At 43.6% G+C, this 26,361-nt stretch overlaps 1 protein-coding gene across 1 annotated transcript in view; it reads right to left on the bottom strand.

The window, feature by feature from the left end:
• Window positions 1-2,529: 2,529 nt before the first annotated feature.
• NEU4 (neuraminidase 4) overlaps window positions 2,530-26,361 on the bottom strand; it is a 229,866-nt gene continuing 206,034 nt past the window's right edge. Inside the window, exon 6 of the mRNA XM_069213615.1 lies at window positions 2,530-5,714. Coding sequence (XP_069069716.1) covers window positions 4,048-5,714 — 1,667 coding nt within the window. The 3' untranslated portion in view covers window positions 2,530-4,047. The remainder of the gene's footprint in view (window positions 5,715-26,361) is intronic.

Raw genomic sequence — 26,361 nt, 5'->3', positions numbered from 1 at the left:
TATCTAAAAAAACAATATATCTTGCCAAAGATATTTGTGCATCACAATATTTATGTATCACAATATTTATTTTCTGATATTCTTGCCTCGTGATATTTTTAAGTTTATATTTTGACTAAACAATGAGGGGTCACTGCTTTCCTTGATGTGTAGCTCACCACAATGTCAAAGGGTTTTAAGGTCTAAGTAGTTTCACACTTTTCTTTCCTGAAGTTTTAGTTATGCAATATACACTGCTCGGTATTCTGCAGCATTTTCTACTATTATGCTGCTTTCACAACACCTGTTGTCCCTGATTCCTTAGGACTATGAAAATGCAGACAAAGCTCCTCTGCTAGAGCAGAGGAGCGTCGCGCCCGCCAGCAGCAGCGGCAGCAGCAGCTACAAACCTTTTACTTCAAAACGATAATAAACTGTGTTTATTATTGTTTTGTAGTAAAAGGGGCAGTGCCACAGGCTGTGACGAGCACTGAGGGGAGTGCACTGTTCACTCCCCTCAATGCGCATGAATGTTTGGCCGGCCATCTCAGGCCGGCCAAACACACACGTGCAGTAGGCTCCCTCCAGCCCGTCACTGAGTTGTCGGGCTGGAGAGAGCATTAACAGGCTCCCAGCCTGCCTGGGAGCACCCTGGCTGGATGCTCCCAGCCAATCTTAACTCTGTTCTGAGCAGTGTCAGACTTGGCCGCAGCCTGTGCCTACAGCAGAGGAGCCAGAGGAGCGGCACTTTGGTGGAGGCAGCGATGATCCAGGTAAGTAGTTGTTTTGAAATTAATTCCCCCCACCCCACCACGCGTGCCACCCCGCCCTGCCCCTTGAAAGCACATTGAGCTGCTCCTGCTAAAAGGCTTGCTTTCACAGCCCATCCCAAGCCTGGTTTTCTGATGTTAGGTAGGGGCTTATACTGGCCTGCTTTCCTGGTCCTTCCTGCCCTAGATTACACTGTGGTCGAACTAAAGTAGATTGGACAACATAGTATAGTCCAGACTATCGCACAGCAGCCCTAAGCTGGCTGGCCTTACTTTTCCAAGTAACTGAAAACTAATGGCCAGATGTACAGAGGGTTTTAGTATTTGCAAAATTCTCATTCAGTAAATCAAAGGGTTTGCAAACGCTAAAATCATTTTCAAATGTACCAAGACCATTTAAGAATTTGGAAAATGTTTTTTGAATCATTAAATTTTAAATAGGTTTAGGAAACAGTAGCGAATGTATATTTGGAAGGCGGTGTTACAGAATACTCATGATATGGATTTTTTTTGTGACTGAAATTTAGTCCCAAAACAATCATATTTTACTGACACCTCAAAGGTAGCAGTAGCCCATTTGCAAATGTGAAGGGGCTTCCAAGGGACCTCTTCTTCTTTTTGAATGCTAACAAAAACATTAATAAGTAGTAGTCCTATTGACCACTGCCTACTCTTGAAAAAATGGTTGTAAAGTTTTTCGATATTTTTTTTTAAACAAGTCCCATTTTCCTTGAAGGAAAATGGGCTGCATTTAAAAGCAGTTACAGACATGGTGGCCTGCATATCCCAGCATACCACCATCCATGTGATGGCAACAAATTGTAGTGGGTCACAATTTGTGACCTGCCTCAATAATGTTAATAAGGTAGGTCGAATTGCAACCTATTATGACTCTATGTTTTGTGAACAAATTCATTACATAGGTTGGTTTGCAAAATACAAATGCATTCGATAAAAGTTGGGGGGCAAATTGCAACCCCCTTTTATCAAATGGATTATTAGTATATCTGCCTAAGGCCTCTAACCCTGTTGAATATCATTGTCGGTAGGCAAGCCTGCCCTATCCCTTTTACTTGGGTACTCCTCATTGCTTGTCTGACAATTTCAGACTAACACCCCCAATCCTCACTGACTAAGCTACGCCCCTGTTGAGAATATTGTTTTTGTAAATTTACTAACTTTATCTTGCCCATATGTCTGCTTTGCAATTGTGATGTACTTAAAGAATGGACTGAAGTACCATCAAGTTCCCTTTTGAAATCAGAAAGTAGGTCTGTGAAAGTTTTGCACTATATACATTGACTTGAGATGTTTTCTTAATTCACGTTTTCTCTGTCACAGCACTTTGTGTGAGTCTTGTTTTTATATATAATAATAATACAAAATGAGATGAGCCTAACATTTTTATTTTCATGTTTTATATTCATGTAAATATTATTTTGACTTTGGTCAAAATGATGATGATAAGGACGGATCTGAGCTGACCATTGGATTGGCTGCCATGAGCTGAACATTTTCCATCCAGCAGCCACTGTGAAGTTCACAGTCTCAAACCAAGGCTGACTACATAGTAATGTGTGCAGTAAGAGCCTTTAGTCATAGTAAAAGGTAGTTCACGGAGAATCAATACTGCTGTAGTTTAAACAACAAAAACTGATATTGGCTCTTCGTTCTTGTGAACTGTTTTCAAAAAATGAAAAATGAAAATATTTACGACAACATGTTTATTTTTCCACCCTATATTTTATTATTACAGGATACAAAGCATCTCTTTGCATTTTACTACTCATTCTGACTTACAGTTTTTGTAAGCTGACTAATTCTGATTTTAATATCTTTTTGCAACACATTACCATCTGCTTTTGTGTGTGTTTAATTTCACATTTTACATTTTGCTTTCATTTTTCATTTCTGCCACCATATTTTCTCTTCAATATGAAGGAACAAGGCCCACGCATTTAAGTGGCTTGTGTGTGGGAACGGTGAGGTATGATCATGTATTATAAGAAATAAAATGCAATTTGCTGTATGTTAAAAGGGTATTGCAAATGATTTCAGGGTTCCATTAGCTTCTGAAGGAACGCAACCTTTAGCCTTGTTACTCTATTTGGGCGCCAAACCCCTTGGTGACTCACATAATCTGTCTACTATATGGCAGGGGGTATTTTTATACCATATATTTGTGTAAAATTTGTGAAGACAGGTAATCATTGATTATGAATCTGAATACAGTGTGCTACAATAAAATAAGCTATTTTTCGCAGTGCCATCAAGGTCAGTGTCTGTACCATAAATAGGTGGTAAAACATGGTATCCTTTGGATTAAAGGAGGTCCTTTTTTAGGTCAGAATTAGACCTGTCTTTGTTTCTAGAGGACGGTACTTTACCATCTTGGTACTTTTGTTTTTCCCATCAAAAATACCCTATTATACAACATTTTCATAAACAGAATTAAGGGGGAAACAGAATGAAGTGAGGGCTAAAGTGTCTGAACAGCAGCCATCCATTGCCTTCTGCTAGTAAAACTAAACTTCTGCATATAGAGTCCTAAGAAGTGAACAGACTACTATTCAATAGGACAACTTCCTGGGATATGCTGGCTGTGCTCATTTGTGAGAGGTACACTGACCTACAGGGAACACTACAATGCTATCCAGAATACTAAACACAATTTTCATAACTTTTGGACTGTTCATTTACGAAGGGGTTTATGATTTTTTTAACTAATTTCAGACTCATAGTGGTTGTGCTGAAGCACAGCTACCAACTAGCTCTTGTACACCTTCATTACGAGTGGTTTTGTTCTCACTGTTATACTCCCTCCTCTAATTATGGATAATGTGGACATCTGTAATACAGGGTTATGTTATTACTGAGTGATCAAAAATGGATCTCCTGAAGATCTGTATGGAATGGGGATAGCATTCAGACATCAATGCTATTGCACCCATCTTCATATGTGGACCCAGAAATCTGGGCACTTTTCCAGGACAATGTCACCCAGGGTTCACCTGGAGGATTTGTTGTAGAAAAAAGATGTGGTATTAGCTAGCACCTGTCTGATTATCGTGGGAATGATAATGCCATTTTGGGCAGACACATTTCTGCCCAAAACTGTACCAATAGGCCACTCACAATGAGGGCCTGCGTTTGAGTTGCAGGAAGAATTGCATATGTGCTAATAACTTTAGAGGGAGCTGTAGACAAGAACTGAAACCACCCATCCATCTCTTCTTCTGTAGCTATCTATTTTCTTACTTTTCACATAAGCTGACAAAATTAGTCCTAACCTAGCAACTTAGGACAAGAGGCACCTGCTTCTTGCATTCCATATATGTGTTTTTTTGAAAGATGGAGTTTTTGCTTGGATGATGCTGTTACTCGGTTTAGTAGTGCAGCTGCTCTTGATGTCATTTGTTATCTCATCTGATGCTTTCATGGGGACAACCTGGATTACTTTTAAGTTGTTTTTGGGGGGAGTTTTATGAGGAATGCAAGCAGTGTTCTGAATTACATGAGAGGTAACTCTCAAAACAGTGGTCTGACTCACTGTGCTAGTGGATTTTGCAGGGCTGTTTTGGAATGCTCCTGAGGTACATTTCACAGGAATATCCTGAAATTCTTCCTGGTTGGATTCCATGGATATTTTCATGAGTTCCTGGGGTGCAGATTTGACACACATGCTCTGGGACCTTAGAGGAGTGGACTTTAGGGAGACATCATGGATCACCTTAGAGGTGGCTTTTGGGAGGATATCCTGGGGAACTTTGTTTGTGCATTTCACAGGTTGGGTTCCAGGCATCCCAAAAGTAGATTTCCTTGGAATATTCTGCAATACTTCAAATAGAGTGAAAATGCTGAATGAGATTTGCTCATAAGGGTTCCTGTTACCATTTTCAAACAGACAAGCAAAAGCTATGGCAGGGGTCATTAAGGATGGTGATAACGTGGATGGTAACTCAATGTATGCCAAATCAGAATAGGCACTGGGACCTTCATAAATAATCCAGGGCTCAGTCCAGCTGTCTGAATCTCTGGGAAATGTACTGAGATAGACCCCCAAGTTTACACGTGATGTGGGACTAGTTGGATGACAATATAGCACCCAAGTTGGACTTTGAAACAATGTATTGACCCAAGTGCTTGGTATTGTTTTTTTATTATCATTCTGAAATCTACAAGGAAGTCTGCAAGAAGTGGAGCAAGGATAAATGCCTTGAGCAGGGACATTTTCAAAGACATTGTCTTCATGAGTTGTGACCAGAGTGGTACTGCCCCCAACAATATTCTCACCAGAGCTTTCTGATTCTTCAACATTTATACAGGTAGTATCTTTAAACACTTTAGCACATAGACTGCATATACATTCGTCTACAGCACTTGTCTGCTTCTCCTGGTTTTTCGAAAGCTGGTTGCACAGTATTGAAGTCGACCGACACTCAGGATACTTATTTTGGCCATTGTAGCGAACATTAAACAGTCCTTCCAGTTCTGTATAGTGTGTCGAGATTTTCTGGTCACTAGAAGGCCAAACATTCTGATAATGTGTTTTATTGAAGGCAAAAGGTGCGGGAAATCCAATAATACTGCCATGACAGCCATTTTGGGACTCAACAAGCTTCTGCACCAGCTGTCCTGACTGGAATCCAGCTCCATCATCTGTGCTGAGTGCCTGGACTCTGAAACCCAAGGGGCTGCGGGCGTTGCAGTATAGAACATTAGTCCCATCTTCTTCATCCACTGATACCACTTGACATTCTACCGTCTCCAGGTTGGGTATGAAGTCACCAAACCTCCAGTTCCTGCCGTGATCATCACTATAGAAGGTGAAAGAATGTGGTGTTGTCTTGCACAATGTTCCAAAGCACTGTGTGCAGTCAATGTGGTAGGTGTAGGCAGGGACCACCAAGCGACCAGATTTTAGCTGAATACCATGTCCAGGGCCTAAAGCAAAGGTAGCCCATTCTGCAGAAAAAAGACAACAAAGTTTAAAGTGGGGAAAACTTAGTAACAAAAACAAAGTTACAATTTCTGCTGAATGGTTTTTAACATGGTGAATGTGTGTTAGCCAAATGAGCAACATTTACACGGAAAGCACACAAAAGCCATTATACATTAGCTAAAATAGACACTGAGCTTTAGAAAATAACTACTATTTTACTACGAGGTACCAGTATGCTAAAGCAACTGAGCTACTTTCAACAAATGTATATTGAGAGTGAGTCGATGGTGGAGAGGAGGCAAGTGAGGTGACATGAGATGCAACAAGGGGTATGGCCACAGCGGCGGGCAGTGTGTGGTGTGTAAACCTCAGAGTGTCCCCGGGGCTTCTGACAGGGGTCCCAGATGCTGTAACAGCTAGGGGCACCGAGTACAGCGTGTAAATAGCTTGCAGAGAGCCGTGGGGACCAGAGCACTCGCCAATTGGCACTCGGACCCAGACTACAGATCCGAGGAGTGAGAGAGTGAGCATGGTGCCACCCACTGCATCACCATAGCCCTCCCCTCCCCTACCTCTACCCTTTACCTCTATCCCAGTGCCCCCAAGGAGAGGGGAGGTGAGTGGAGGTGTCAGACTGACTGCCTACCGATATTAATAAAGATCATTGGGGGAAGGCCAAGGGAGGACTGGGAAGGGCAGAACGAGGTGGCGTTAGTCAGCTGCCACCAAAAGTGTGCCCCAGAACCTTGCAGAAACGGCCCAGCTAGTGCTGGGTGCGGCTCGCAGGGGTCTGGAGAACCTCGCTTCAAATCCTTAACCTCAACCCCCTGAGCGTTTAGCACTCTTCCACCCAGATCTTGCTTAGGCCCTGCTTGCTCTGCCATCTGTATGATAATTTTGAAGATTTAAATTTAAATGCAACTACTAACTGCAGTTGGTTAGTCTACTCTGCCCATTTCACTCACCTTGATTATCTTCACTTACTTTAGTGACACAGACATTGACACAGATGCCTGCAATGTTTTCAACATTGCCTCTACTGCGTTTCTCAGCCTCAAACACATCTCTATCGATGGACACTTGCCTCCAAACTCTGGGCCCGACACAAGCAATGTCTAAATTATGTAAGGCCACCAAGAACAGCACAAGACAGCGCTCAGCCCCATTAAAAGCACCAAATTCGCATACCTGGAAAATATCTAGCTTACTGTCTTTCCGCAGCCGATTTAAACTATTGCCAAGGTGTCTCATGGCCAGACGGGCCTCTAATTTAGGGCTATCGAGAACATTATCAAAAGCTCCTCAGGAAAAGTCATGGAAAGCAGCCACAGAGGGACTCACAGTCCGCCTTTCTGCAGTCCTGGATGCCCCGGCCATTGCGGCCGCCTAACAACTTGAGACTGCATTACAATGAGCGGCTTAAAGGGCCCGCCAAAGAGACACTATAGTTTGGCACAAAGATTTAGAAAGATAGCCACCCAAACAGGAACAGTGTTAAAGTAACAAAATAACAGGGCAAGTCAGCTAAAAGAACAACATAAAGAGCAGTTCTGGACTTCTTTAAGAGAGCATCAAAACCACCAGCAGCACTTTCAGGCCAGCTCCCCTGGGGTCACCCTATGTGCCAAGAAATCTGTTAAGCAACACTAAGCAAACCTCTTGGACGTGGCACATAATGGGTCAGTCCAGCCAAAGGATGACACAATTATAGAAATATCACCAAACAGTAAAATAGATAACACAACAACAGCAGTTCCAAATCACATAAATTATGAGGAAGGGATTGAATATGGTAGGAGAAATGTCATCTCGACCAGTCTCACAAACCCCTCAGCTTTCCCGCTGGCTTTATATAAACAGGAGCACAGGGTCTGCGCAGCCACAACTCACACAGCACCTCATCCACTGAAAAGAAGTCCGCCATTGGAAAGAGTATGTTTTCATCTCAGTGCGGAACCATTAGGGCCTCTGGCTCTCAAGCACAACCCCTTTGCTGCTGCGGAAGGCAGACAGGTGGTCTCAGTAGCGCAAGAAAGTACAGTGACTCTTTTGAAGCCCAGCACTACTCACCCTACAATCTTAGTCAGATGGATTTATCAAGTTGTCAGAAAAGGGCAGTTTCTACACTACTTCAAATGGATGCAGACCAGAGTGATCTACTGCCATTAATACAACCCTGACTGCCACAATAAATGCCCTCACTAGGCAGTCAGATGAGCTAGAGATGCAATTGGACCTCAGACATGCACCAGCCAAACCAATAATAAACTAGAAGCGAAGTTTACAGCCCTGGAACAAAGAGGGATAGGCATTAGCACTAAAGCATCCAGAATCATACCTGCATGTGCCTGCATGCCAATAGTGGACAAACTATCATCTTTGCCAGAGATATTTACTACCATGATCGCATAATGCAAATGATCCCTGCAAAGCTCAGGCTCCGCCAGGCCACCGGTGCAAGCCAAATTAGTAAATCAGACTTCAGTAAGTGCATTAAATCATACATCAATCCTTGAAGCACAATTATCTCCAACACGTATTGCACCCTCAGCCCCTCTGCCTCAGTCGGACAACACGCTGAACTTCTCAAATGTTAGGGAGAATGTGCAAATAGAGACCAAGACCAATCCACAACAATCTTCTACTCTGCCCCAAAGGGAGACAGAGATGAAGAGAAATACAGACGCTTCTAATGACTTTGCAAACAATAGAGATTCATACTGGTCAAAGGCGCTATTGAAGAGAGCCAAAAAGAGGTTAAAAAAGGCAGAGAACAAAGTGAAAAAGCTGGACTTAAACTGGGAAAATCAAAAGTCATTGCAGAAAATAACCAGGAAGGAACAAATGCTCTGAAGAACAGCACATCCTCTGCCAAGTTAGTCCTTACACCTCAATACCGCGCAGAAGGCAACCATGATATTTGATATCGTTCAAACCTGTTACGGTTATTTAAGGCACTACTAGGGTGATCAACATAAATTCAGATGAAATGTTGAGATTAGCATTTAAGGCTTTACCTGAATACAGTAATCACTGTGAATCAACTATATTGACCTTAAGCACCTCAGCGCTTGCCGAACGGATATTGTTGGAAATTGCCTCTCTGCAGGGTCCCCCCTAAATCTTGTGCCTTTCTCCTTCTCTTTTTCTGACCTCATTTTTGCTGGCTTTAGGACTTTGCGCACTGCTAACCAGTGCTAAAGTGCATTTGCTCTCTCCCTTAAAACATGGTAACATTGCCTCACACCCACCTCAATATTTAATTTACTTCTAAGTCCCTAGTAAAGTCCACTACATATTCCCAGGGCCTGTAAATTAAATGCTACCAGTGGGCTGGCAGCACTGGTTGTGCCACCCACATAAGTAGCCCCTTAACCATGTCTCAGGCCTGCCATTGCAAGTGTGTGCAGTTTCACTGCCACTTCAACTTGAGATTTAAAAATGCTTGCCAAGCCTTAAACTCTCATTTTTCTATACATAAGACACATCTAAGGTAGGCACTATGTAACTCATAGGGCAGGGTGCTCTGTAGCCAAAATACAGGGCATATTGCTATGTGTTTTATATGTCCTGGTGGTAGAAAACCCCCAAATCTGTTTTCCACTACTGTGCGACCTGCTCCTTTCATAGGCTAGCATTAGGGCTACCCTCCTATACTGTTTGAATGGTAGATTCTGAACAAAAAGGAGTAAAAAGGCCAGAATGGTAACAGAAAATCCTGCTTATTGGTAATGTTGGATTTTATATTACTATTTCAGAAATGCTACTTTTAGGAAGTGAGCATTTATCTACACTTAAAATCCATCTGTGCCTTGCAGCCTGTCTCTAATCAACGTCTGGGCTGGGCTGGTTGACGGCTTCCTAGTGCATTTCACCCAGACAACCACAAATACAGGATACTCAGCCACACCTGCACTTATCTGCATACTGAATGAGTGTTCCTGGGCTGGAAGGGTAGAGGGGCCTGAGAAGTTCATTTCAAAGGCTAGTGGCCTGCCCTCACACAATGGAATGCCTAACTCTCTACTGGGACCCGGGCAGACAAACCTGTAGTGAAAGGGGACCTTGTGTGCTTCAAAATCACTCTTTGAAGTCTCCCCACTTCAAAGGCATTTTGGGAATATAAACTGGGTCCCTGACCCCACCAAATTAGACACTTCTGGAACAGATCCTGCAACCTGTCAAGAGTAACTGCCTGGATGGCCAAAGGATTCACCTGGGCTGCTGCTTTCTGTTACCCTGCTGCCTTGCTGGCCTTTGACTTTGCTGAGAAGTGCTCTCCCAGGGCTTGGATTGGGCTTGCCTCCTGTTGTTTTCTGAAGTCTCAGGGCCAAAAATAATGAATCTCTTCAAGGAAACTCCCTGTGCCCCCAAAAGCGATGCACAGCTTGCCGTAATAGACACACAGCCTGCCCTGCATTGAGAAAATTGCAGCACAGCAGAACTGGAACGATGCAGCCCGACTTTCCGAGCGAAGATAAATGCACAGCATGCGCTGCAACAGGAAATTCAGCGCACGGCCCTACCGGATCACCGCACAGCCAAGCCAGAACAACGCAGCCCGACTTCCTGATTGAAGAATCATCAAAGCGCCTGCCATGCAACAAAAAATGTGCCGCATCGCCTACTGGATCAACGCAACACCTGTGACTTCTTCCTGCATGCCCAGGATTTTTCTCTGCATCGACCCTGGGCATCCAAAAATCCCTGCATCGCAGTAAGGAACCAAGACTGCATGCAAGAAATTGACACAAAGCCCCTTGCAGCGTGGAAAGAAATGACATAATGTCTGTGCCACACCAGAAAATCTGACACACACCTTATTTATTTTTACACATCTCCTCCTCTGCTGTCTCCGTGCTCGGTAATTTTTGATGCAAATCAGGTACTTTGTGCAAACAAGAGACAACTGTTGATTTCTAAGATTTAGGACTCTTTTTAATCTTGCAAAAGTGATATCTCAATCTTCATCGTTTTGACCTTTCATCAGATAAATATCTTATATTTTTCTAAACGTGTGTGGTTTATTTTTGTGGTGTTTTCACTGTGTTATTGCATGGTTTATTGCACAAATACTTTACACATTGCCTTCTAAGTTAAGCCTGACTGCTCAGCGCCAAGCTACCAGAGGAAGGGCACAGAATAATTTGGATTGTGTGTGACTTGCCCTGACTAGGATTGTGGTCACTATTTGGACAAAGGTGAATATCTATGCAAACTAGATACCCAATTTCTAAAAGATTTTGATAAACAAGCCACTCTCGATGAATGGGGGAATGGGACATAATGGCAGAGATGACTGGCCAGCCTAAATATCCTATTCCCCTAAAAAAAATCAAGTGAAATCCTACACCAAAAATTTTGCACTCATAGTATTTTAAAAGGGTTAGGTCACCTCAAGGCAATGGGGTCGTACAATAATCTCGCCATATCTTGTACTTACTCAACCCCAATGAATTGCATCAGAAAGGTGTCCCTTGACCCTGGAAATGAAATCAGTACAAACTGGAGCCCCGCTACCTCTTGTAGTAATACTCATCAATAGTCCTAGGAACGATAATGAGGCATGGACGACTGAACACCATCTGTCAGTTGTCTCTTGGAATGTGGCGGGCTTGATGAAACTTCTGAAACGTGATGCAGCTCAATAGGTCCTGAGGAATGCTGATATACTATGTCTTCAAGAAACTTGGTTAACTTACCCTCTGGTAATTCCCAGATTCCACGATATACAACAATTTGCAACAAAAAGAAACATCTTCAGGCAGACTTCTGGTGGCCTTTCGATATATTTAAATGTCAACTTAGATTTTAAAGTCTGCAAGGTTTCTACCCAAGATCCAATGCTGAAAGTATTAAGGTTGGAAACCTCAACATCAAAAGGCCATAGGCTAAAATCCCTTATAGTTAATCTCTACTTCAATTTTTTTAGACAAATTAGGGCAGAAAGGATGTCACAATTGGTAGAAACCCTGGACAGAGTACTCTGTGACCATGTTGGCTTCAATACCATAATCTGCTGGGACATCAACCTCAGACTCTTAGGAACAAGGGCAGACGTCCACTATCGGTATACCTGATGGCCCAACAACTTCAATATCTGCTCAGTAAACATGGCCTTTTTTTCTTAGAAATAAGTTCCCCTGCACAGATGTTTCCAAAACCTTTTTATGTTAAGAGTACAGTGGACTACATCTTTGCCTCAGAGGAAGTGATTAACTGTCTGGTGTCCTTTGAAATCCTACAAATAAATGCCCGTGATCACCTCCCAAATCTTGAGGTGAAACCAAGGCATTTGGAAACTTAAAAATTTATAGGAGCCTTGCGGGGGATGAAGGTCTACAGACAATCAGGCAAACAAAATGGGGGCGATTGTATGCAAGATATACAACTCTTGGAAGATGTCCAATGGCTCCATTCTGCTGTCAATGATGATGAAACCCTTCGAATCAATTGGCCAGACATCACCAAGAACATTTTATAATCCTCCACTGCCCCACAACGGAGCCATGTAAAAGACCTTCCTCAGCATCCCATAATGGAAAGTAGGAAAAGATTTGGCAGGCTGCGACCATTATAGGGCAAAACTAGGAACTCTTCAACAAAAATTGAGCTAGCCCTAAGTTATGAGCTTATGCTAAACAGCTCAAGCAGTTGATCTAGTCCTTAAAACATAAGCAAGCGGAAAGGGAGTCTGTCCATATTTACTCCCTGATAAGAAAATATAATCATGGTGACCTATGGAGGTACTTTAAAAACCAGATGGGCCAGGGAGACTTTTGAACCAATGTGATAAATGAAGACTCCTGTATAAAACTTGTAAAAGAAATCTATATGCAGCCGACCTACTCCCTCTAGAACAACCAAGGGACAAAGCTGGCAAGTATGATACTCACCTGGATCCAGGACATGCCCCCTCTCCGGGAGAAAGTTCCATCATTTTGTGCAGCATGAGATCGTCTGGGGCCCCGGCCCTAATGGCATTACAGCACACATCTTCAAGGAAGATCTGGAGCTTTGGTCACCAATTCTCTCTGCCCTTTATTGCTCCTGCCTAGAGTCTCAGGAAGTGCCACCTAATTGGAGAGGCTCCATATCACACCCAATGTATAAAAAAGGGGACTGGAAAGATCCAGCTAATTACCAAATTATTGCCCTATTGGTTATCGAAGCAAAGGGATTCACCTCAGTTCTTCTGAAAGAATTACAAAGCTGGGCGGAGGTCACGGGGACAGTCCCCCTCTGTCAAACTGGTTTCAGGGCGAAATCTGAGACCACAGATACCATCATGGCCCTCTCTTTTCTGATTCATGAGGCTGCTGCTAAGAAGTGACCTCCACTCTTTGCTTGCTTTGTGGATTATTCTGCAGCCTTTGATGCAGTGGACATGAACTCGTTATGGAATAAACTCCAAATCTGGGGAATCCCAAGCAAGTTATTAAGGGCAATAATGTTACTTTACACATTCACTTCGGTAAGGGTTACGCTGCTGAGCTCTGCCATCAGTAAGGAGATCCCCACTACCTACAGGATAAAGCAAGGAAGTGTGTTAGCACACCTTTTACCTAACCTTTATACAGCAGATATGTCCCAGGCGCTAAGACATGCAAACCTGATCCCACAAAAAATTGGGAATCTTAAAATTACCTAGTTACTATATATTGTGCTGCTGGACCATTTAAAAATCGGTTTACAAAAAGCATTAACTGCCCTGCATGCTTATAACATGGCAAATAAAATGAAGGTGAATGCTTCCCAGACTAAAGTAATAATCCTTGGCGTGTCACTTAAATATCAACATTCCTGCTGGAAAATAGGGCCACTCACCATTAGCAACACAGACGTGTATAACTATCTGGGCATGTGGTTATTGGCGAAAGGAAAGCCCAAAGTCCATATACATCATCTGAAGTTAAAGGCAGAATTCATAATAACTAGAATAGGCCAGCTAAACAATCTCACAGAAAGTCCCTCTGCAAGACTAATTCTTCAAATCCTCAAATCTTCCAGCCTTACACTATTGCCACAAAGCCTGTCCAGGGCAATTCACCACACTGACCAAGAAACTCCAAGTTAAATCTTATAAAAGAGTGTTCAAGTTACCACAATACATAAGGAGTCATCTGATAAGGCTAGAATTTAGCCTGGAGGCCATAACTGGGCTCATATGGGTACCTTCCAAAAATACTACCACAGGATAATTATGGCTTCACCTAACACTCTGAAATCAGCTCTCCATCCTATCTTTGAAACAAAAGTGAATCCCTGGTTGCAATACCTAACCACAGCATCAACTGCCCTTCAAATTAATCAAGCGGAACTGATCAAACTGGCACAGTCACATATCTCATCAAGTCTGTGCTGAAAAGGCAGATAAAAACACGGAAGTGACATGAAAAAACTAAGTAACACCCCTGCGCAAGAAGTGGTGGCGGTATCTTATATGAACGAATCACAGCACTTGGCACCTCATCCATATTTGGCCTGCACAATCAAGAAAGCCTGTGTGACACAGTTTGCAGTCGCAAGACTCTTTGGCCTGAAGGTCAAGGAGCTGAACCTAAAAATGTCACTCTCTCTCCAAAATAAAAAGTTGTAGGCTTTCTAGATACAAAACAGAGACATTTAACCATCTATCATGCTGCTGCCCGCCACTGATGAATGGACAACACACTTTATTAAGACCACTTTTCCTTCCCATTGTATAAGAATCTGTAATGAGGCCAGATCACTGGGGTTCGTCCTAAAGGAGCCAGTTGAACTGGCCAAATTTGGGAAGTTTATCTCTCTGCTGCAAGCAAAACGGAATGAATGCTCCACGTTCACCCAGAAGTTTTAATCTAAATTAGACTATTTGCTATAAATTGCACTTCACATATGATTGTACCACACTGCGATACTGCTCATTTTTTATCATTTTAATTTGCACTTTTTCATCCTAAAGCTGTGAAAATATATGCAAAGGTTTTAACTTTGAAGGTTCCACCGGCTTTGACCTTGGCAGATGTTCTCCATGCTATGCAATACCTCAAATAAATTATAGCCCTCAATAGTAATGCATGCACAGCATAGAGCCAGATGTTCTCCATGCTATGCAATACGTCAAGTAAATGATAGCGCTCAATAGTAGTGCACTCACTAGATTATCTTCATATAAGAGGATGATTTGTAGTGATGATATGCACTTTCTGGTATTCCACTTTTGTTTTTTTATCTTTTTTAAATATTTCCTGTTAATGCCGCACTAAGATAGCTTGTTGAAAGTTTTGGAAGTGGATGATTTGTAATGATGGTATGTACTTTAAATGTTGATATATAGGCAGAAATTGTTCTGTTATGATGAAATGTAGAATATTTTGGCCAATATTGCAATGTTAGCTCCTGACAGTAGGACATATCTTAATAGTACCTTGTTTATTGTCAGTAGATTATTTGTACTGAAAGTATGCATGTCATACTGTTCTACACATAGGCAGGATATGATTTGTTACGATGGAAAGCTCTGTGGGTTGTGCATTTCCCATATACATTTCTTCTGATTTCTCTTTGTTTTACTTCAGTGTATTGTTTGCAACGATTTTAAGTAATCATGCAATGAAGTTATATATGTTTGTATACATGTATTTTAGAAATATGCCACTAATATTGATGTAGCATTTTTATCCTTCACATGAATCAATGTTCTTGCTGGTGGGTGAATCTTTGGACCCAGTAAGTAGTGTGGTAGAACCATCAACAGAATTTTAATACCAACCCAAACACGTTAAACACCATGACCAATGTGGCCACGGAAGGAAAACTCGACCCAGTTTAAAGCTAAGGGTTTAATTACAAACACAAGCTCAAAGTCCTGTAGACTATTCACAATACCAAGGTATAAAAAAAACATAATTACCAAGAGTTGTCCAAGGCAACAGGATACTTTTAAGTGAACTAACATTAACAGAACTAAGCATTCAAGTAGGAAAATACATATCATTAAGAGGAATATCTGAGATACAGATATTACTCATTGCTCAGCATTAACAACCATAAGTCAATTTAATTTAGCAGAGTCATAATTTGGCTGGGCAAATGAAACCCTACAACTAACCAAATCAGGGAAATACATGTGTGGGACAACACATGTAGGCAAAAGACAAAAACAAAAAAGAATAAAAATAATTTGGAAAAAAGATAATTTTGGCCCATAGATTACTAAGAAAAATTAAAATAGGAAGAGAAAGGGAAAAAAGTCAGCATGACAGAAGCTCGATCAAAAGGCTTCTGAAAGGGGAATAACATTTCTAAGTCTCAAAGGGCATTTCAAGGGGCAAAAATAGAGAGGAAGATACCTCTCCAAAAGAGCTCAGCGTTCAGGGAATCTTCTTCACCAAAGTATCTGCAAACATCAGAACAGTACCTGGGGATCTCTGATTCTCTTCTCCTTCTAACCAAAGCCCAATTGGGCACTGTAATATCAGAAAGACATAAACATTCTGATTTGCCAAAGGTATCAGTCCAGATTACATTGATGGGGCATCATCCAATAATAATCAAGCTCATGACTCTAAATTGTAACACGCTCTTCCTTTCCCATACTTTCCTTGAGAACATCTTACATTTGCATGGTCCACCCGAGTTTGAAACATTTGTATACAAAATCAGTCCATGTTGCTCAATGTTCCTTTCCCAGGGGTGATAAGATCTTTTTTCTCTTTGTTTTAACAATGGTGTCTATCATCAAAACCATAGTTCTCTTATGAGAATGTACACAATCACATGATCACAAAAATGCAAACTGATGCTAAGGCAAGAAATCATGAAATTGCATTCAATTAATGTGTTTTAGTAAAACACACAAAATCAGCAAACTTGTGATTTCAGCATTATTACAACTATATTAAAATGAATAATACATTTTATTTTAAAAGGAAAGGCTTTGTTAATGCATTTCATTTAGTACAACTGAGAAGTGCATTTCTCTCATTTTTGCATGCATTGTAAATGTATTACTCATTAGAAACTTAATATTATTTTGAATTGTACCCAGTCTAAAGTCTAAATTACTTCATAGCATCAATTGTATCCCTCTAACATGTCATTTAATCACAATACCACCTTAGTCAAACTCTGAAATTCAAGCAATTGCACTTTTAAATCGCATGTCTGTGCAGCTTTTATGTTTAACTGTTAGCACTTCAATTAACATAAAACATAAAATGTCACATTCTGATGATGTTGGTGATATAGAGGATTTACTAAAAATCAGACTATATCAGTCCTCCCTTTGATGGGTACAAAGGGGGTCATTAGGAGTTTAGCGGACAGAAACAGCCGTACGCCAAACTCCTAATGAGGAGGCCGCCATAGTGCTGGCTGTTTCCCCACTGGCCCCATTCCAACTTTCCCACTGGGCTGCACAGTGAGAAAGATGTGGCAGCAATGTTCCTGGCTCATAATTCTTCTTGTGTAAATTGTAAGATCCAACTGCAACTAGGGTAGGTAAGACACAATCAAAAAGGGCATCAACATAGTTCCCACAATTCCTCTTCCCAGATTACTAAACCATTTACCATTGGGTGTAAAACTATTACTTATAGCTTCCTATGCACCTTTTGAGGTTAATCCTTTCAGGTCTTGCTTCAAGCCAGTCATGTTTCAAATGTATTTTCTTATTTATTTTCTATTACTAGGTATGTGTGTGCAGCATTGTTGTGCATGTCGCATTTTATAAACTCTGCTCTACTTTGCGAGAGATATGTCTAAAGCAAGACGATTTTGCAAAACTATTGATCTCATGGCTACCATTTCTGTGTCTAATAACAATATAGCACATATGTGTTAGCACAAAAGGTAACAAACTTCTGCTCCCAATCATCAACAGAGAAATATGTCCATACAGGTGTTAAGTACTTTCGCCTTGGTACTCTTTTTCTCTTTGACCTTCTATTTACTCAACTCTCTGCACCAGAGCCACTTCAGCTCAACTCTCCTGTTTCTTTAGCAATAGTTGAAGGCACTTGTACAGCAGGAATAACTTTCTCTTTAGGTCAATTGTCTCCGGTTACAACTCTTTTATCTTGCACGACTGATCTTTTGTCTGCATCTGAGCTTGCATGAGACAACCTACTCTGTCTCGACCCTTCTGTACCATCCACCATTGTCAACTTGCTCAGAACTCCATCAGACTGAGTCTGTGCTGCAACAGTCACTTGCTCAGACCCAACAGCTTGTCTAACCTGATATTTCTCTCTCACTGTAACTGACCCTTCTGGAACAGGTGCTGTTTCATCAATGGAACCCAGAGCTTTGCAAGGGTGGATCACATGTACCCAGTTCAGGAGAACAGCACTCTTTACAGCTGTAGTTGTCACAAGAACCACTTAGTGAGAGTCCTTTCCAACGTGGTTCCAAGCATCTCTTCTTTACATGTTTCTTTATCATGACCCAGTCACTGGGATATAGGTCATGACACAGTTCTTGTTGTGGCGGTGCCATTGCTTCTCCAACCTGATGAGACAAAGAACTCAGCACGCCAGCCAGTCCTTTGCAATAATCCAGCACCAAGACATCCGTACTGTTAGTCATCCATAATGTTCAAAAGCACATTTGCAGGTACTGCTGGCAATCTCATAGCTCGTCCCATGATGATTTCATGCATTGACAAGCCTGTCTTCCTGTTGGGATGCTGCGCATACTCATCAAAACAAGAGGCAATGCATTTGGCCATTTAATTGTTGTGGATGCACATACTTTTGCCAGTCTAGACTTCAAAGTTCCATTAATCTGTTCTACTAACGCTGAAACTTCTGGTCTATTGCTGCAATACAGTCTTTGCTCAACTTGTAATGCCGCCCACAACATTTTTAGGACCTCACTGTTGAAGTGAGTTCCTCGGTCTGACTCTAGCAAAGTTGGGAAACCGAAACGCTGTATCAACTCTCTAAGTAACAACTTCCCCAGTGTGAGACTATTATTTCTCCTAGTGGGGTAAGCTTCTACCCAGTGGGAGAGTATGCATATAATGACTAAGACATATCTCATTCCATTGCACACGGTAGTTTGATAAAATCCAACTGCATTCTGTTAAACGGATCTTCTGAGCTACTTATGTGACTCAGTGTAACTGAGTGTGTTTACTTACATTCATCTGTTGACAGGTAACACATCTGTGACGAGGCTTCAGCAATCACTCTAAACCTAGGTTTAAACCACATCTGTCTAAATGTTCTGATCATTTTGTCTCTACCTATGTGTGTCTGTTCATGGTAATGTCTTGCCATCGGTACAGTAAACTATTTAGTAACACCGCTCTTCCAACACTTGAATTGATTTCCCGTGCACCATATATTTTACAACAGCACTTTCTGCTGGCAACTGTCATGCATTCAACAAAAGATATATTTTGTCACAGTTTCACACTTTTGAGGCACATTTGGCTTTGCTTTCCTTTGATCCCTTTTCTTTGCCCATCGGCCATCCTATTTATCTAATGCTCCCCATGTCTGTATATAGGTGATCGATTCTTTAATATCTCATGTTAGTTTTGTCTTTTGAACTGAGCTCTAACCTGTAACTTCTCTTCGATTTTTGATTTTCCTAAATCTACATCTAATTCAGCTAATTTGTCATACGCCTGGCCTGCATGGTGAGTATTATAATCCTTACACATGAACCACAGTTTGTCTTCTGTATAAGTTTCCATTTGAGCTATTTCTTTATTTAGTCTAATTTTAGTCTGGGCACATTTACTGTTCTGTCTCTCTCTGGTGTCTCTTCTGTTCTAGCAATGCAATTTGTCAGTCCTGTTGCACCTTGTGGACTCAAACTGCTTAACTAATCTGTCAATCACTGTGCTGTGAAACCTTGTAAACTAATATTGTTTCTCTGGGATACTTCTTGCAGGGTACTGCAATGTATATTCAGGATCTGATCTGGTCTGATCATTAGATGTGGTAAGGTTCCCTGAGAAAACCTCATATCAGGAATAAATACTACTTGATTTAACATCTGGTTAGGTTCTATAATGAGTGAAGGATGGTCAAAGGTGGAGCAAGAGAAGGTGCTCTCTCCATCTCTGCATAGTTTGAATACAATGATCTTTACATAGCAATTGGTGACATACCAACAGATGTAGGTGGATTTTCTGGAACAGTTAGGACATTCATTAAATGGGCATTACTTTCAAAATTGGCTGAAGCATACAAGGGAACTACTGGAACTATAGTCACTTAAACTGTTAATGCATCAGGACTCATAAGATTTGTCTGAATTTGCTCTGTTAAAACAGTACTGAAAATTTGTTCTGTTTGACTTGAGGTAACATTTGACAATGACTGAACTTAACTAAACAGTGGTACTGACTGATGAAGAGCACAATTTCAAACTGACTGATTCACATAAGGGACCATATTTATACCTTTTTAGCGCTGCATTTATATCACTTTTTGATGCAAAAGCAGCACAAACTTACAAAATACAGTCTCAGCCACAACAAACAACCGGAACACCCAAAACCTGAAACCACCGAAGCCCGCCACAACCTCATCAACTGCCTCCTTCGGAATATACGCTCCCTCTATAAACCTGCCACCGAACTTTGGGACTTGATCGACTCCGCCTGCCCGGACAATCAGTCAATGAATCAGCTTTTATAAAGCGCAACTACTCACCCATGAGTGTCTCAAGGCGGTGGTGGTGGGTTTGGGCTGCATTCGAAGAGCCATGTCTTGAGATTCTTCCTGAAGATGATGAGAGATGGGCTTTGTCTGAGGTGCGTGGGCAGGTTATTCTAGCTTTTAGCTGCGAGGTGGGCAAAAGATCTTCCTCCAGCGGTGGTTTTCCAGATGCGTGGGATGGTGGCTAATGCCTTTTGGGTGGCGTGGAGGGGTCTGACGGGGTTATGGTATGAGATGCGATGGTTCAGGTAGGCTGGCCGGATGTTATGAGGGGCCTTCTAGGTGTGGGTGAGTAGTTTGAAGTTGATTCGCTTCTCCACTTGGAGCCAATGGAGGATCCTCATGTTTTGGGAGATGTGTTCCTGGCCGGGAGGTTCAGGAAGTGTCTGTCGGCATTTTGGATGAGTTGTAGTTTCCTGATGCTCTTTGTTGTCGTGTTGACATAGAGTGCATTGCCATAGTTGAGCTTGCTTGTGACTAGGGGGTCGGTGATTATCTTGCAGCAGTCGATCAGGATCCATTTAAAGATTTTGCGGAGTTGGCGGAGGGTGTGACAGCAGAAAGAGGTGACTGTGTTTACCTGTCGGGTCATTGATAGGGAAGAGTTGAGGATGATTCCTAGGTTGCAGATGTGGTCAGTCAAAGTAGGCAGTGCGCTGAGCAATGTGGGCCACCAGGAGTTGTCCCAGGCTGAAATGGAGTTTCCAAAGATGATGAGCTCGGTCTTGTCTGAGCTGAGCTTGAGGCAGCTCTCCCTCATCCAGGCGGTGACGGCTTTCATTCTGTTGAGAAAGTTCCGCTTAGCTTTGTCCGGGTCTTCAGTGAGAGATGTGATGATTTGTGTGTCATCGGCGTATGGTACAATGGTCATTCCGTGGTCTCTGGTGATGGCTGCAAGTGGGGCCATGTAGCTGTTGAAGAGCATTGGGCTCAGGAAGGATCCCTGAGGGACTCCGCAGCTGACTTCTGTTGGTTTGGATGTGAAGGGTGGGAGCCTGACTCTCTGTGTTCTTCCGGTGAGGAAGGAGCAAATCCATTGTAAAGCTTTTCTGTGGATTCCTGTGTGGTGGAGTCTGGTGGATTTGGTACTGTGGGAGACTGTGTTGAAGGCTGCTGAGAGGTCAAGGCGTGTGAGTGGTGTGGTGTGGTCATGCTGGAGGAGTGTGCAGATGTCATCGGTGGCTGCAAAAAGAGCTGTCTCCGTGCTGTGGTTGTTGCGGAAGCCAGACTGAGACGTATCCAGAGAGTTGCTGTCCTCGAGTAATTGTTGCAGCTGTGAGTTTATGGCTTTTTCCAGGACTTTGGCTGGGTAGGGTAGCAGCGAGATGGGCCGGAAATTCTTGAGCTCTGATGGGTCGGCTGTGGGTTTCTTCAGGAGGGGGTGGTCTTCGGCATGTTTCCAATCTTCGGGGAAGGGGTCTGTTTTGATAGAGCAGTTCTGCATCTTGCTGAGTTTGGGGGCGATGGATGCACTGGCTCTGATGTAGATGTGGTGAGGACAGGGGTCTGTGGGAGCTCCGGAGTGAATGCTGTTCATGAAGATTTCAGTCTCTTTTGTGGTGAGAGTGGATTAGCTGTGGATGGTTTGGGTGGGTTCTTGGGGGCTGGGTTGGTCAAGTTCTGATGCTGGGCGGGTTCTGTGGGAGAAAGCTGTCATAGATGCCCTCAATCAGGCGGTGGAAGAAAGTGGCCAGTTTGTTGCAGAAGTCTTGTGATGGGGGATGTTGGTGGCTTCGGAGGGAGGATTAATGAATTTGTTGATTACCGTGAAGAGTTCTTTCATGTTGTGCGGGGAGGTGTTGATGCGTTCACGGAGTGCAGCTTTGTTTGCGTTCTTAATGCGTTGGTGATGGGTAGCAGTGCCGGCTCTGAAGGAGACGAGGTCTTTGCTGGATTTGCTGTTTCTCTATTTCTTCTCTACGTGCCTGCAGGTGCATTTGGATTTTTGGTTGTGAACCAGCTGTTTTTTTTTGGGATGCACTTGACCAAAGTTGATCGAAGGGGAGCTAAGGAGTTGGAGAATTTGGTGATCCAGAGTTGAGGTAGCATGCTGCAGCATAGGTGTCGTCGGTGGAGAACAGGGGTAATTTGCCAATGGTTGTGGTGAGTTGCTCATTGGTGATTTCGGTCCATTTCCTGTGGGGAGTCCTGTGGTCGCGGAGGTGGCTGTTTGGTACGGTGATGGTGACATGTAGGCAGTGATGGTCAGCCCAGTCCGGGGTGAAGATATTCTTGATGGTAATCCCGTTGCTTGAGGTAAAAATGTGGTCTAGTGAGCGTCCTTCCTGCGGCATGGGTGGACGCAGTGATCAGTTGTCTGAAGCCGAGGGTGGGAGATTGTCAAGTAGGGAAGTGGTGTTTCAGTCGTTGCACTCCTTGAGGTGAAAATTCAAGTCACCAAGGAGGAGGTGGTCTGTGGATGCCAGGGCGTGGGGGGTGACAATGTCTACAATGGTGTCGATGAAGGCTGGACGGAGGCGGGCAGTCTGTAGACCAGGGTGCCACGGAGGGAGGAGTTGGGAGTGGCGTGGATCAGGAAGTGTAGGTGTTCTATTGTGGTGCAGTGTTCCTCCGTGTTGACCACCAGGTGGAGTGAGGACTTGTGCACGATGGCCAGTCCTCCACCTGGGGGGGAGGGCCGGCCCTTCCTCAGGATGTTGTAGCTGTCTGGGATTGCGATAGTGATGTCTGGTCCGGAGGTAGGGTTGTTCCAGGAGTTTGTTAGGAATGTGATGTCCGGACAGGTGGAGTCGATCAAGTCCCGAAGTTCGGTGGTGTGTTTATGGAGGGAGCGTATATTCAGAAGGAGAGTTGATGAGCTTGTGGTGGGCTTCGGTGGTTTCAGGTTTGGGAAGTTCTGGTTGTTTGTGGCTGAAAATGAGGTTGGAGTATCAGCAGGAAAAAGGTCTGTGGTTGTCCTTAGGAGATGTGGTGCAGCAGACACTGAGATGTCTGGTGTTAAGGTAGTAGAAGGTATTGGCGTTTAACGAGGGTGGCCTGGGAATGGCTGATCGGAAAGTCAGGGTTCCTGACGCTGGGCACGGTCCAGGCACTGATGGGCGCAGATGGGCTTGCCCTTGGCGCGCCAGTGGCGCAGCCGCACTGTGGCCCAATGAAGGAGGTGAGGGAGGCGGGTGTCCGGTCAGCTGGGAGGCAGGAGGGAGGGTAAAGCACTTTGCGGGGGTTGGGAGGGCAGCGGGGGCAGCAGTTGCGTGGGAGGGAGAAAGGAACAGAAAGACAGAAAAATAAGAGAAGAGACAGAAAAAAGAAAAATTAAGTAAAAACAGAGGTAAAAGGCAGAAGTAGAAAAGCAGGAGTAAGTAGAGACAGAGAAAGACAGACGGTACTTACTTGTAGATGGCCACTAGGCAGGGGCCTGCGGGTGAAAGAGGGCCTTGAACTGAAAGTCAGGCAGGCTCTCAGTTCGTTCCCAAGGTAGAGGCAGCAGCAGCAGGAGTAGCTGGGGAGAGCAACAGATTCTGACCAGGAGGTCACTTATCATTGCTAAAAGCCTTAAAAAAGCCACAGGCCTGCCACTGCAACAAGGCTACAGCCTTTACTGCATGGCCTCCTTTTCCACAGCAGCCCCTACTCATACACAAAGTCACTGATTTTGCACTACACAGGGCTCTGGCTTGATCACCACAGCGCAACACGTGGCTCAATTTACAGGGGCCCTCTCCTGGCATAAGGGGGTTGCGGACTTTACCCTAAACATGAACAATGACCCAATCAATGGAGCAGCAGTTTCCTCACACCTCACATAGGTAGAATTACTCATACCGGCAGAAGGGCAGGGTTCAAAGTTGCTGGGTGCACCCCATCTGCAGGCACACATAGCAGATTACTTCATGTGAGTCGGCTGCACATGACCCAGCAGTTACACCCAACGGGTGCAAAGCTATCGCTCAGTGGCCCTCCCCTGGCATGGGCGTGTTGCCAACTTTGTTGAAGTGACAAGGTCACTTATCACTGCTAAAAGCCTTGAAAAAGCCCCAGGCATGCCTGCCACAGGGGGTGAAACATGTGTTGGCTTTTTATGTCTCATCATGTATATTCCTCTGAAAACAGAAATAAAAAGACAGAAGTAAACCAAAGGACTCTTGGATATCAATTTCAAATATCCATTTTGAAATTAAATTAATATATCCAAAGGCACAACCTATTCCTTTTACTATACTCCTATTACATTGTGGATGTCAGGGGTTAATCCACTCAAGAGGTTGACCTACGTAGAGTACATGCTTGAGGCCTTGTCTGGTTGATGTAAACCCCAGGAATCACGCCCCCCTTTTTATTTAAGGTTATCAGCTTTGGAGACACTCCTGCTGTGTCAGACTGCTTGTCAAGAGGATGAGGGAGCAGAGGAGTGGACACTTCAAAAGATGCAGAACACCAATATAACACTTCAACAACTGTGACACAAAATCACATTTGGTGTCTGGAAATGGACTATAAGAAAGTGAGTGTGAGACCCCAAAAATTGTTATCTGCGAAGCAGCCAGACAGGCTGTGTGAGGGATGGAACCTCTGCCAGACTTCTGCCCGTGACCAGGACTGTCCGCCAAGGCCTACTGGCCTGCCTGCTGGGTGAGGGGACAGCACCCAGTAAATCCAAGACCACCTGCTCTGGAGCCAGGAGCACAAATGCCTGCCTGCTTCTCAGCACCAATGTGTCCTGTGAGGAAGTGGAGCGTGTTGAACGGAACAAAGTCCAGTGGGAGTCCTGTTCAGTGGACTCCCTGTGCAAGGTGCAAGTTGACAATGGACAAAAACAAAAAGAGGGTTTATGTGGTGGGAGATTTTTAAGAAAGAAAAAAGGTGGTCCTGTGCATGATACTCCCATATAAATCACAAAACACTGAATGCACAGTTCTATAATAAAGATAGTGAAAGCTAATCCTAATCTGGGAGAGAAGAGCAGGTCCCTGTGAGTATCCTAAATCAGGGACAAGAGCCCTCCCTCACCAAGTGGTGACATGCTTCATCATCGTGCTTTGCTCCTCGTCAGGCCGGCACTGCAATGCCCGACAGACCCCTAAAGGGGGCTCTTTGCTGGAGGTCTTTTATTAAGGATATTTGCCGGTGGGTGAGTGTAGTTATGTGGGATTGGTAAAAAGAGATGCTGTTAAAAATGAAATGGAAAATAAGAATAGAAAAAAGTATTGAAAAAATGAGCCTCAGTCATGATTAAAAACAATAGGTAAGGGGAAAATCAGAATAATGTCTATTTTTCCCTGTTCACATATGTTGTTGGATGACCACAAGCCCTATAATCTGGGGATATGGTGAGGGAAATATCAGAAATCCCTATACTACCCCAATGTAGGTCAACAAATACTGGTTGCACAATCCCATGCACTCTGGGGGCTCCACAGTGGACCTACGAATAAGGCAATTTTTGGTCTCAAGCATGTTGGAATCATACCCCAAGGCTTTTGCAAGCATTGATTGTATGATTTCATGCACTCTGGGGACTCCTTAGAGGACCCCCAGTACTGCCATTACAGCCTTCTCAGGTTTTCCAGGCAGCCCCAGCTGCTGCCACCTCACAAACAGAATTCTGCCCTCCTGTTGCTTTAGCAGATCATGCCCAGGAAGGCAGAACAAAGCATGTCCTTCAAGAGAGGGGTGTTACACCCTATCCCTTTGGAAATAGGTGTTACAGGCATGGGAGGGGTAGCCTCCCAGAGCCTCTGAAAATGCTTTGAAGGGCACAGATGCTGTCCTCCTTGAATAATCCAGTCCACACCAGTTTAGGGACCCCCAGCCCCTGCTCTGGCACGAAAGTGGACAAAGGAAAGGGGAGTGACCACTCCCCTGTCCATCACCACCCCAGAAGTGGTGCTCAGAGCTTCTCCATAGTGTCCCTGGGTTTTGCCATCTTGGATTCCAAGTTGGCAGGGCACTCTGGAAGCATCTGAGTAGCCAATGCCAGCAGGTGATGTCAGAGCCCTCCGTGATAGGTGCTTACCTGTGTAGCTGATCAATCTCCCTTGTGGCTTGGGTC

This window comes from Pleurodeles waltl, chromosome 11 (genome assembly GCF_031143425.1).
Source record: "Pleurodeles waltl isolate 20211129_DDA chromosome 11, aPleWal1.hap1.20221129, whole genome shotgun sequence".
Taxonomy (NCBI): domain Eukaryota; kingdom Metazoa; phylum Chordata; class Amphibia; order Caudata; family Salamandridae; genus Pleurodeles; species Pleurodeles waltl.
This window is presented reverse-complemented; position numbering and strand designations above follow the sequence as displayed.